Raw genomic sequence first — 13389 nt, forward strand, 5'->3', positions numbered from 1 at the left:
CCCTGCTGCTCAGAGCTGGCATCCCAAGCCAACTCTTAACCAATGTGCCACTGGCTGGTCCTAACTTTTCTTAATGAACCTTTTCCCTAACAAACTATTTTGAGATTTTACTGGATGTATTATATTTAATTTGTAACATTTAATTATTATATCCTTGCTCTTTAGGCACGAGAATATTTAATTAGCCTTGATCCAGAGAACTTGACTATTTTAGAAAAAATTCAGAGCAGTTTACTAGTATATTCCATAGAGGATGGCAGACCACACATAACACCAGAAGATTATTCTGAGGTACTTAACTGTCCTGTTCTGTATGTCTTCCCACAAACACGAGAAGAAGACTTTTTGGTATATGCAGGCTTTTAAAACTTTTTCTTAGCTATGATATATATATGTATATACATGTACCACATTGAAGCATATATGTAGATAAATAATGCTTGGTTATCCTTTCCACGTTGTTTAGGTTTTAAATATATCTTGTATGTTGTTTAAAGAAGTGTGACTGTTTGCATATCACATGTCAGTGTTTGTCAACCTTTTCATTGAATGCACATACAGAAAATTTGCACAGGTCACTGAGTTAAAAGAGCTTGTGCGGAAGGTGACATAAGAACCTACCGATAACCCACACGTGTGCCTTGACACCTTAGTTGGTGAGGTCTGTCCTAAGAATTATATCACTCTACAATTATATCAAACTAAGTAATTTATCTTATCATTTGGTTTTATTGAACACACTGTAGTGAATTTAAGGATAAATGTGGCCTTACTTTGGTTTTTTTCCCCACGAGGGTCATGTTATCATTTTCTGGGAAATAATAAAAGGTTGTAGACATGTTTGTAGAAGTCTTGTAGTCTTTTAAAAATGCTTAGATTATTTCTTAATACATTCATCTATATTAAATGATAGGAATAAAATAATATGGGATTGAACAACCTTGTAGCTAAAAACCAACTTTTCCTCTTCTTTAGCTGTATTTTTTATTGTTTTCAGTAAAAGAAGTACCAAACTTCTTGAGGAATAAATGCTTTAATGCAGTTGTTGAAACTCTTTTTATTGCAGTCTACAGTTAGACATACATTTAGGTTGCAGCCCACTACACACACACACACACACACACACACACACACACACACACACACATGCCCACACATATATAATAGAAGTTTCACAAAACAGTAATTACTTTTACTATCTGTGATGTACTCTGATATTTATGTTTTATTTTATTCTTTCTTTTTTTAAAGATTGTTTACTGTGATGCACTCAGTTGAGTTCTTGATTTCAAAACTTACTGTTTGAAAAACAGGTCTAGCAGGATTATTCTTGAAATGTTTTCCTCGTAACTAGACTTTAATGACTAAACTTATCAAGGCCTCTTACACTATTCATAAATTGCAAAATGCTGTCCTTTCAATTTAATGATCTCTAAACATCCATGACTATTGTACCAGCATTCTATTCTATGGTAGGATTTCTTGAGATTTTAAGAAATATCTAAAATCAGGGACAGAATTATTATTATCTCTTGAGTGTAACTTATCATTTATTAAATTTGGCTTTCCTGAAGAGGAAAAGTGAGAAAATATATACATACATATATACATATATATTAATTTATATATATATATATATATATATATATATATATACACACATAGATACGTCTTTAACATATAATTATTTACAAACCAATATTAAAATCCTTTTAATTTGGAAATATTGTATTTATTTTAGATTACTGCAATGATCCTTATTGGAGACCCAGCAGTACGCTGGGGTGACAAGTCGTATAACTTGATTTCCTTTTCTGATGGATTATTTGGCTGTATTTGTGATGTAAGTAAACCAGGGAACTTATTTTTTTCTTTTAGTCTTCTAAGTTGATTTAATGGCAGTAAGGCAGTAAACTGTAATGCTGTGCTGTGGTAGTATGAGGAAACAATTCTTCAGTTCTATGGCGTTATAGTAAAAGGTAGTTGCAAATTCTCAGTGACAGTAGAGTATAGGACAAGTTATTTTCATCTGTATAAGGCTAACAGTTTGGTGTGTATCTGAAATGTGGAATTTGCATATATTTTTATATAGTAGAAGCTCTTTAAAATGTACTTACCTGTCTCTTGAGAATTACCACCTATTTTAAAAGATATTATAAAACATTATGTATATGTTCTATGCATAGAGAAGTGTATGTGGATATATTTCTAAGTTTACCTAGTAATTTTGTAACTATTTTCCTAAAATGACACATGATCTTTGGAACATTATTTATTTATGCTATGGATATTAAAATGTCTGGTACTTAATACCGTTTTTACCTTGATTAAAAAAAGAAAAAAATACTTGTTTCTCTTCTGTTCTCCCATGGCATTCCCTCTACCTTGCCATTTTTTAGTGGACATTCAGGTCAATAAACCAAGGAAATTTAAAAATCAACCTAAGTCAGAGTTGCCAGACACACTTATAATCTCATTATAACACTTTTCATCAAGTATGTAATTTGGCATAAAGTAGTATGAGGTAGATTTTTTGTTTGTTTTTGAGACTTTCCTCTGAAAGCATTCAGTGACTAAAATACTAAAAAGACCTGCTACACTGACCTGAGTTCAGTAGTTATATCACTTAGTGTTGACTTCCAGTGTCCAAATGCTTGCATTAGAAATGACTTGCCATTTTTTGGTACTACTTTCCTACGTTTGGCTTTATTTTTAGGTAGACTACCCACTGTGATTCTTGTCCCCACCATCTTGTGCCTCCACAGCTCTCTTCATAGAATTAGCCTTCCCTGTGGAATAGCCACCCTCCCAACCCAGTCAGGCTCCAGCAAAAGTCCGGGGAATAACGCTCATTGGTTGTGATTGGCGTGTGTGTCATGGGCCCATTCCAGGGAATCAGGTACTCTGATTCACCTGGTCTGGGCTACATGCCAAACTTTGGAACCTAGGAGGTAGAATCACTCTTACTCAAGCCACCACAGAGATATTTGGTGGTTGCCCAAAGAAAAATAAAATAGTTACTATCACAGAAGAAGGTGGAGTAGTTGATGAGCAGGTCATAAAACTAGGTGTCTGTTACAGTAGCCCATCAGAATGAAAGGTTGCCATGACTCATTTTGAATATCTGTTGTCTTTGCTCATCCTTGGAGTTCACTGCTGTCAGAATATTTCTTGTTAATTGCCTCAGTTTTTCTTCCACTCCTTGTTTGATTCTTCTTCACCTCTGAGCCTGGTTTATGTCCTCACTTTTCCCTGGAAACCATTCTCTGTCAAGTAGCTCTAATTGCCTCTAGTTTTTGCCCTCCATTTCTCCTTGATCTGTCTGCTCAGTTGATTACCCTCTTCATACGAACCTGACACCATCCTAATAATATCCTTTCCGTACCTGTTGATTCTAAAACTGACCTTAATATTAGTCATACTTGCCCCCCTGTGCCTGCTTTCTTCCCTGGTTTTAAGTTTCATTGGCCAGTTTTATACAGATTGCTTGCAATTATACTTTTCCAGTTTTTACTTATTCTCATTTTGATAGTTTTATTTCACGTATATTAAATTATTCAAACTGGATGCTGTATGGTTGCATGAGGGTAAGTTGCTCTTATCAAGAACCTATCATCTTGCTTCCCTCCCTCATTCCCACCCATTATGTTGATTTTTACTACTAGCACCAACACCCTGCAGTTTGCTCAAATTCAGGATGAAAATATCTTTAATGATCTTTTCTCTCTCTGAATAAAAACTATGGGTTCCATAATGAGCACACATCTCAGCACAGCTGAGTAGTTAAGTGTTGTATGGACATGTTTTATGTTTATGCATTAACACCCACATATTTATAAAGTCAATCCGATTATCTCTACTTGATCTGCTTTCAAAATTCCACATAGGTTTGTTTCCCTTGTAACCTAAGATGATTACAGAAAATGCAATTTAACCTATGTAAAACATGAGTAAAGCATATATACTGTAAAGCAAAGCTGTTCTTAATTCAAAGCCATGTTGCTGTTCTCTTCCATCGGTGCTTAATATGAGCTTTTGTATTGTACTAATTAATTGTATTTCCCTCTTGGGATTTAAAATTCTGGCGTCAATGAGTTTGTCTTCTCTATTTAGGCTTTATTATAGGGCTTTGTGAAGGGCACGTAGGAAACATATAATAAACACTTGTGAATAATAACAGCAGTTACTAATTATTGCTGTGGACCAGGTTCTATATATTAAGTAGTACTTTATAAGCATTATTAAAATCATTTTTCACAGCAGCTGTATGAGACTAGTTATTATTATCCATTATCCCCACTAACAGATGAGGAAGTTTACTTAAAGAATTTAGTGACTTTCTCACAGTTACACAGCTAGTAAATGCTGGGATTTGGACTCAGAACCAAAAGTCCACATTTTAAATGAAAAAAAAAAAAAAAGGTAAAACTTACATGAATAAATAAAGAATCAGGAAGGCATTTGAATTTTTTCTATTTCCTAACTTTTTTATTTATTAAGTTTATGGGAGTGACATTGGTTAGTAAAATTATATAGGTTTCAAGTGTACATTTCTATAATACATCACCATATATTTGACCCTCTTTTCCCTCTTCTGCAGCGCCCCTCTCCCCTTTACTCTCTGGTAACCACTGAACTGTTGTCTGTGTCTATGAGTTTTTGTTTCTTTTTCTTGTTCCTTTGTTGTTTTCAGTTTTATATTTTACAGATGAATGAAGTCATATGGTTCTTGACTTTTTCTGTCTGACTTATTTTGCTCAGCGTAATAATTTCAAGAACTATCCATGTTGTTGCAAATGGCTGTATTTCATCTTTTCTTATCGCAGAGTAGTATTCCATTGTGTATATATACCACATCTTCTTTATCCAATCATCTATTGAAGGCCAGTCAGTTGTTTCCATGTCTTGGTCACTATAAATAATGCTGCAATGAACATAGGGGTACATATATCTTTACAGATAAATGTTTTCAGATTTTTGGGGTAGATACCCAGAAGAGGAATTGCTGTGTCATATGGTAATTCTATTCTTAATTTTTTGAGGAACCGCCATACTGTTTTCTAGTGGCTGTACCAATTTACATTCCCATCAACAGTGTATGAGGTTTCCTTTTTCTCCACAACCTCGCCAACACTTGTTATTACTTGTCTTGTTGATAATAGCTATTCTAACAGATGTGAGGTGGTATCTCATTGTGTTTTGATTTGCATTTCCAGAATAGCTAGTGAAGTTGAGCATTTTTTCATATATCTATTGGCCATTTGTATGTCTTCTTGGGAGAAGTGTCTGTTCAGATCCTCTGCCCATTTTTTAATTGGATTATTTGTGTTTTTTTGTTGTTGAGTTGTATGAATTCTTTGTATATTTTGGATATTAGCCCCTTATTGGAGGTATTGTTTGCAAATATCTTCTCCTATTTGGTTGGTTGCCTGTTTTGTTTTGTTGAAGGTTTCTTTTGCTGTGCAGAAGCTTATTAGTGTGATATAGTCCCATTCACTTATTTTTATTTTTACTTCCCTTGCCTTTGAGGTCAAATTCATAAAATCCTCTCTAAACCCAAGCATATGTATAAGTTTAATACATATGCTTTCTTCTATGTAATTTATTATATCAGGTCTTATGTTTAGGTCTTTGATTGATTTTAAGTTAATTTTGGCATATGGTGACAGACAGCAGTTTAGTTTCATTCTTTTGTACGTGGTTTTCCAATTTTTCCAGCACCATTTATTTAAAAAGCTTTTTTTTTTCTCCATTGTATGTATTTGGCCCTTTTGTCGAAAATTATATGCCCATATATATGTGGCTTCATTCCTGGGTTCTCAATTCTATTCCGTTGGTCTGTATGTCTGGTTTTCTGCCAATACCATGCTGTTTTTATTATTGTCGCTTTGTAATACAAATTGAAGTCAGAGAGTGTAATACCTTCAGCCTTTTCCTTTTTTCTTAGGATGTCTTCAGCTATTTGGGGTCTTTTGTGATTCCATAAAAATCTGATGATTGTTTTTGTTCTACTTCTTGAAAAAAATGCCATTGGGAGTTTGATGGGGATTGTGTTCAATCTGTATATGGCTTTGGGTAATGTGGCCATTTTAACTAAGTTGATTCTTCCAATCCATGAACATGGAAAAGCTTTCCATTTCTTTGTGTCTTCTTCAATTTCTTTTAAGATTGTCTTATAGTTTTCAGTGTATAGGTCCTTCACATCCTTTAAGTTTATCCCTAGGTATTCTTTTTGTTGCAATTGCAAAAGGATTTTTTGTTTTCTTTTTTTGAAATTTCATTTTTAGTATATGAGAATGCAATAGATTTTTGTACATTGATTTTGTATCCAGCAACTTTATTGTATTTATTGTTTCTAATAGTTTTTTGGTGGAGTCTTTAGGGTTTTCTATATAAAGAATCAGATCATCTGCAAAAAGTGACAGTTTAACTTCTTCACTCCCAATTTGGATGCCTTTTATGTCTTTCTCTTGCCTGATTGCTCTGGCTAGGACTTATAATACTATGTTGAATGACATTGGTGATAGGAAGTATTCTTGTCTTGTTCCTGATTTTGGAGGAAAAGCTTTCAGTTTTTCATCATTAAGTATGTTATTAACTGAGGGTTTGTCATATATGGCCTTTATTATGTTGAGGTATTTTCCTTCTGTTCCCATTTTTTTCAGTGTTTTAATAATAAATGGATGTTGTATCTTCTCAAATGCTTTTTCTGCATCCATTGATATAATCATATGATTTTTATCTTTTATTTTGTTTATGTGGTATCACATTGATTTGTGTATGTTGAACCCTCCTTGTACCCCTGAAACGAACCCCACTTGATTGTGATGTATAATCTTTTTAATGTATTGTTGTATTAATTTGCTAGTATTTTGTTTAGGATTTTTGCATCTGTATTCATCAGAGATATTGGTTTGTAGTTTTCTTGTCTTATCCTTGCTAAGTTTGGGTATCAGGGTAATGTAGTGTTGGCTTCATAAAATGAGTTAGGAAGTATCGCCTCTTCTTCAATTTTTTGGAAGAGTTTGAGGAGGACAGGTAATAAATTATCTTTGAATGTTTGATAGAATTCACTAGTGAAGCCATCTGGTTCTGGACTTTTGCTTTTGGGGAGGTTTTGGATGATTGTTTCAATTTCCTTACTGTTGATCGGTCTATTTATATTTCCCAGTTCTTCGTGACTCAGTCTAGGAAGGTCATATATTTCTAAGAACTTGTGCATTTCTTGTAGGTTTTTTAATTTGATGGCATATGAACTTCATAGTATTTTGATATCCTTTTAATTTCTGTGGTATCCATCATAACTTCTCTTTCATTTCTGATTTTGTTTATTGGTGTCTTTTCTGTTTTTTCCTTAGTGAGTCTAGCCAAGGGTTTGTCAATTTTATTAATGTTTTCAAAGAACTAGCTCTTTGTTGCATTAATTTTTTTCTATTGTCTTTTTGTTCTCTATTTCATTTAGTTCTACTCTACTTTTTATTATTTCCTTCTGCTGACTTTGGGTTTCATTTTTTTTCTTTTTCTAGGTCTTTAAGATGTAATGTTAGGTTGTTTATTTGGGATTTTTCTTGTTTCTTGATATAGGCATGTAATGATATAAATTTTTCTCTTAATACTGCTTTTTCCCCACCCCAGTAATTTTGATACAGTGTATTTTCTTTATCATTTGTTTCTATGTATCTTCTGATCTCTCCTTTTATTTCTTCTTCGACCCAGTTCTTTAATAGCCTGTTGTTTAATTTCCACGTATTTGTTATTTTTCCCACTTTCTTTTTGCTGTTGATCTCCAATTTCAAAGCCTTGTGGTCAGAGAATATGTTTAGTATAATTTAAACCTTCTTAAATTTACTGAGGCTAGTTTTGTGTCCCAACATATGATCTATCCTTGAGAATGTTCCATGTGCACTAGAAAAGAATGGATAGTCTGGTTGGTGTTCTAGGATGAAAGGCTCTGTAAATGTCAATTATGTCCATTTGTTCTAATGTGTCATTTAAGTCTGATATTTCTTTACTGATTTTCTGTTTGGAGGATCTATCCATACTTGACAATGATGATGTAGGTCCCCTACTATTATTGTGTTTTTGTCAGTTTCTCCTTTAATTCTGTTAGTAGTTGCTTTGTATATTTTGGTGCTGCCTGATTGGAGGCATTTATATTGATAAGTGTTATGTCTTATTATATTGTCCCCTTTATCATTATGAAATATCCATCTTTGTCTCTTGTTATCTTTTTTATCCTAAAGTCTGTTTCATCTGATATCAATATGGCTACACCTGCTTTTCTCTGGATACCATTACTTGGAGTATCATTTCCCATGCTTTCACTTTGAGTCTATATTTGTCCTTGTAGCTCAGATGTGTTTCTTGGAGACAGCATATGGTTGGGTTTTGTTTTTTGATCCAGCCTGCTACTCTGAGCCTTTTTATTGGTGAGTTCAGCCCATTTACATTTAGGGTGATTATTGATATATAAGGATTTCCTATAGCCGTTTTATCTTTTGTTTTCTATTAGCTCGGTGTCTCCATTGTTTCTTTGCCTTTTTGTTTCTGTCATTTTAGTTTAGTAGTAGTCTATGATTTTTCCCTATGTTTCTTTCTTTCTTTTTTTTTTTTTTTGTTAGTGGTTACCATTAAGTTGACATAAAAGAAAGTTTCATATATACAGTGGTCCTTTTTCTTCAGCATCTTATCTCCATTCCCCTTTGCAAATTCAGACCTTTACCCTCTCCCTTTTCATGTTTTTGTTGTCACAAATTATCCCTATTTATGTTGTGAGTTGATTTCTGAGTTGCAGTAGCAAGTTGTGTTTTTCTTCTTTTTGTTTTTATCTTCTTTACCCTTTATGTTATGTTTAAGTATACAGTGCCCCATTCTGTGTAGGGGTTACCATTTCTTGCTTCTGTTTGTCTGTTAATAATCTTGCTCATGGTTTTGTATCTCTTTGTCTTTTCGTTTCAGTTCGAATAGCCTCCTTCAGTCTTTCCTGTAAAGCAGGCCTTGTGGTGGAAAATTCCCTCAGCTTCTGTATGTCTGGAAAGGTCTTTATTTCTCTCTTATATCGAAAGGATAACTTTGACAAACATATTATTCTTGGCCTATAAATTCTCTCTTTCAATAGTTTGAATATTTGATTTCACCCCCTTCTGGCTTGTAGAGTTTCTGCTGAAAAGTCTGATGATAATCTGATGGGCTTTTCTTTGTAGGTTACCATCTTCTATTTGCTGGCTGCCTTGAGAATTCTGTCTTTGTCATTAATTTTTGACAGCTTCAATATAATGTGCCTTGGAGAAGGCCTGTTGGGATTGAGGTAATTAGGTGTTCAGTTTGTATCTTAAATTCGAGGATCCAGTTCTTTCTGTAGGTTTGGGAAGTTCTTGTTGAGTATTTGCTTGACTATACTCTCTGTTCCCTTCTCCCTTTCTTCTCCTCCTGGGATGCCCATTATTCTTATGTTGCTCGTTCTGATGGAGTCAGATAATTCCTATAGCGTTCTTTCATTTCTTTTAACTCTCAGGTCTCGCTCGCTTCTTCCATCTGTGTCATTTCCAGGTTTCTATCTTCAGTATCACTCATTCTTTCCTTCTCCTGGTCAGCTGTATTTTCTAACCTGGCTCTTTCATTCTTTCTCTTTTATTGAGTTTTCAGCTCCAGAATTTCTACTTGGTTCTTTTTTAAAGTTTCAGTCTCTTTGACAAACTGTCCATTTGTTCGTTGATTTTGTTTCTGAGTTCATTAAACTGCCTATCTGTTCTTTCTTGCATCTCGTGGTTTTTTCAGAACTGCAATCTTGAATTCTGTCATTTAAGTTCCATGTCTTTAAGTTTATTTTCTGGAGAGTTTTAATTTTCTTTCTGAGCTGACTTTGTTACCTTGGTTATTCATGTCAATTGATGGATTTCTCTTCCTGGGCATCTATCTATAGGAGTGGATTCGACCGCGGGTTGATATGAAGAGGTCTTTCTTTTGCTTTCCAATAGGTGGCGCTGGAGCATTTTCTTTTCTCTTGCGCTGTTCCAGTTTCTTGCGTGAATGGAGGTTTCCTGGGAGGTGGGCTTCTTTGTAATAAGGTCACCTGGGTCTCGGCACCACCCATGTGGGAGGATGTGGTGGACAATGGGGTTCTGAGCCGAAAACCCTAATACTGCCCCTGTAGCCCGATGCAGAGCTTGTGTGTCTCAGTCGGCCTGGGTGCCCCGGCAGGGATCAGCTGGAAAGGTGGGGCAGGTCTGGCTGGGAGAGGTAGCAGGTGTGTTTGTGGCTCCAAGCAATGGCAACTTCTAGCCCACAGCCGTCTTGCCCCTACAGTTCCGTCCCTGTCACTGGAATTAGCTAAACTGGGTGTCTGCCGCTCCGGGACACTCTCCCCTGTTCTCAGGGCTGTGGATATTCTGCTCTTTAATCCGAAACTGCTACAGCTTATTCTGGGCCTGTTTCTAACCCTGGGAGGGTGGGGGGAGGTCGCCAGGCTCCATGTCTTTGTTTTCTGCCTGGCAGTGAGGGCTTAAACTGCAGTTCTCACCCTTCTGTATTTGGTCTCTGCCATGAATTCTTGGCCCTGATGGCTGGTTCAGCGGTATTATATGCTGATCCTCAGGCCACAGAAAGTGCACCTGAAGTCTCAGCCCTCCCCTCCCCCGGGACCACAGTGACCTCCAGGCTGCGGCCCAGTCTGCACCTCCTCCTTCCCTCCTTGCTCGTTCACCCCATTCCCCCATCTTCAGGTGATTTGATGCCCCGCTCTCTCAGTTGTGCCTGTGTGTTGCATAGGGAATCTTTTGTTGAATTGTAGCTGTTCAATTTGTTGTAGCTTCCAGGGGCGATTTAGTCTTCAGATAGTCTGCCATCCCCATCTGCTTTTCCATAGTGCTTTTATAATTCTAGAATATCTTAGAATTGCATACATATGCCTGCTTTGATTTCCAGTACAAATAGCAATTATTTTCTCTAGATGATTCATGCTTACTTTACTTTTGTCCCCATTACCTCAAGAGCCCAAATTAGGTGCTTTCAACTTTAAATATTATTTTCTCAGAATGAAATACAGTAGTAACTTACTATACTGTAGAATGTCCATATCTTATTAGGAGGTAAGGCATTTGAGGATTCTGAACTTTATTATGTGTTAAGAATGGAGGGAAAGTGAAAATAAAATATTGGGTCAAGTTTTAACTTAAACGATTCAAAATCTTGTGTATTTTCATTTTAGCATGCTCCTTTTGATGCAATGGTTATGGTAAACATCAGCCATTATGTTGATGAGAAGATTTTAGAGAATGAAGGAAGGTGGAAGGTATGTTAGAACAAATATTTCATCCTTGTTCTCCTCATATTTTTATAGCTATGAGATTTTTAATTCTCCCCTATTTTCAGGGTTCAGAAAAAGTACGGGATATACCACTTCCTGAGGAGCTTGTCTTCACTGTGGATGAGAAAATATTAAATGACATCAGTCACGCTAAAGCCCAGTATTTAAAGCAGGTAGATTTTTCACTTTTCCCTTAGCTAATATGCTTTCTCTTTTAACTACTATATATAAATATGTAGCTGTCATTTAAGCATGACAGCAGAACACATTTTTAAATTACAGCTCTAATACCCTTATTTATGTCTGATGATTACTTAATGCAAATGATAATTTGGTTATCTTTGGGGTATTTTCCTTAGGTGATTTTTCACTGTTCCCATTTAATTCTTTTTCTTAGGCATCTGATCTACAGATTGTGGTGCGTCCCTTTAGATCTTTTGGCAAACAGCTAACCAAGAAGAAGAGGCTTCATCCTGATACGTTTATTCAGCTTGCACTTCATCTGGCCTATTATAGACTTCATGGACGGTGAGCACCACTCGTTTTCCATCCTCAGAATCTTGGAATCCATAGCTCTTTCTTCCTAACTCCCAGTGTTTTCTCCTACTTTTTCCCCAATTGACACCATATCCGAATTTGTACTTCCATCCACAGTAATTCCAAAGAATGCCAAATTTCGATCTGTGACACTTTCAAAATCTTTCCTTGTGTTTCATCACCTTAATACTTTCGAAGTGTCTGCTCTCTTCTAAGAGGGGTTTTGCTGTTCTTTGGAATTCAGATCACTTGGCTTTCCTGCAGCCTCAGTTTTCAGATGGGGTTACGAAAAGGTATGAATTTGTAGATTATCTAGTCTTTACTCATATTTAGGATTAGAAGAAATGGTATGTTGTGACTTTTTACATGCTAAGCAGAAGTGGAAACTCCTTGACCTTGCTTGTTTTAATCTAATCTGAGAATATCTGGGATGTTCAAATCCTTTACATTTAACAGAATTATCAGTAAGGTTCGGTTTAAGTTTACCATCTTGCTATTTATTTTCTCTTTATCACATCTGTTTTTGTCCCTTCTTTTTTATCTTCTTTTGAATACATAGTTGTTTTTTGCCTTGTGCCTCTCTAGGTTTTTAAAAATAATCCTTTATTTTTCAATTACAGGTGACATACAACATTACATTAATTTCAGGTGTACAGCATAGTGATTATTCATTTATATAACTTCTGAAGTGATCACCCCAATAAGTCTAGTACCCATCTGACTCCATTCATAGTTAATTACAATATTATTGACTATATTCTTTATGCTATACTTTACATCCCCATGACTGTTTTATAAATGCCAATTTGTACTTCTTAATCCCTTCTCTGTTTTCACCCACTCCTCCAACCTCCGTCCCATCTCGCAACCATCAAAATGTTCTCTGTATCTTTGAGTTTGTTTCTGTTTTATTTGCTCATTTATTTTGTTCTTTAGATTCCACAAATCATACAGCATTTGTCTTTCTCTGTCTGTCTTACTCCACTGAGCACAGTACTCTTCTGGGTCCATCCACCTTGTTGCAGATGGCAAGATTTCATTTTATTAATAGCTAATATTACATTAGCCATACATATGTACCACCTAGACTTTATCCATTCATCCATTGATGGACACCAGGCTGCCTCCACATCTTGGTCATTGTAAACAATACTGCAATGAACATATGGATGCACACGTCCCCTCAAAGTAGCGTTTTGGGTTTCTTCAGATAAATACCCAGAAGTGGGATTACTGGGTCCTTCTTTGTCTCTTGTTACAGCCTTTGTTTTAAAGTCTGTTTTGTCTGCTATAAGTATTGCTACTCCAGCTTTTGTTTTTTCACTTCCATTTTCATGAAATATCTTTTTCCATCCCTTTACTTTCTGTCTGTATGTGTCTTTCAGTCTGAAGTGAGTCTCTTGTAGGCAGCATATGTAAGGGTCTTGTTTTCTTACCCATTCAGGCACCCTATCTTTTTTTTTTTTATTGTTAGTTTCAGGTGTACAGAACAATGCAATAGTTACCCTTTTCACCCTCACAAAGTAACAACCCCCCTCCCCCATCTA

General features: G+C 35.6%; 1 protein-coding gene across 8 annotated transcripts in view; it reads left to right on the forward strand.

The window, feature by feature from the left end:
• CROT (carnitine O-octanoyltransferase) overlaps nucleotides 1–13389 on the forward strand; it is a 55059-nt gene that overhangs the window by 27704 nt on the left and 13966 nt on the right. For 7 of the 8 annotated variants that reach the window (XM_019623725.1, XM_019623722.1, XM_019623728.1 and 4 more), the window contains exons 9-13: nucleotides 166–291; nucleotides 1742–1843; nucleotides 11207–11290; nucleotides 11371–11478; nucleotides 11703–11833. In XM_019623725.1, the coding sequence (XP_019479270.1) occupies nucleotides 166–291; nucleotides 1742–1843; nucleotides 11207–11290; nucleotides 11371–11478; nucleotides 11703–11833 (551 nt within the window). The remainder of the gene's footprint in view (nucleotides 1–165; nucleotides 292–1741; nucleotides 1844–11206; nucleotides 11291–11370; nucleotides 11479–11702; nucleotides 11834–13389) is intronic. The other variant, XM_019623730.1, reaches the window with a different exon arrangement.

Source organism: Hipposideros armiger, unplaced genomic scaffold (genome assembly GCF_001890085.2).
Source record: "Hipposideros armiger isolate ML-2016 unplaced genomic scaffold, ASM189008v1 scaffold_560, whole genome shotgun sequence".
Classification (NCBI taxonomy): Eukaryota; Metazoa; Chordata; class Mammalia; order Chiroptera; family Hipposideridae; genus Hipposideros; species Hipposideros armiger.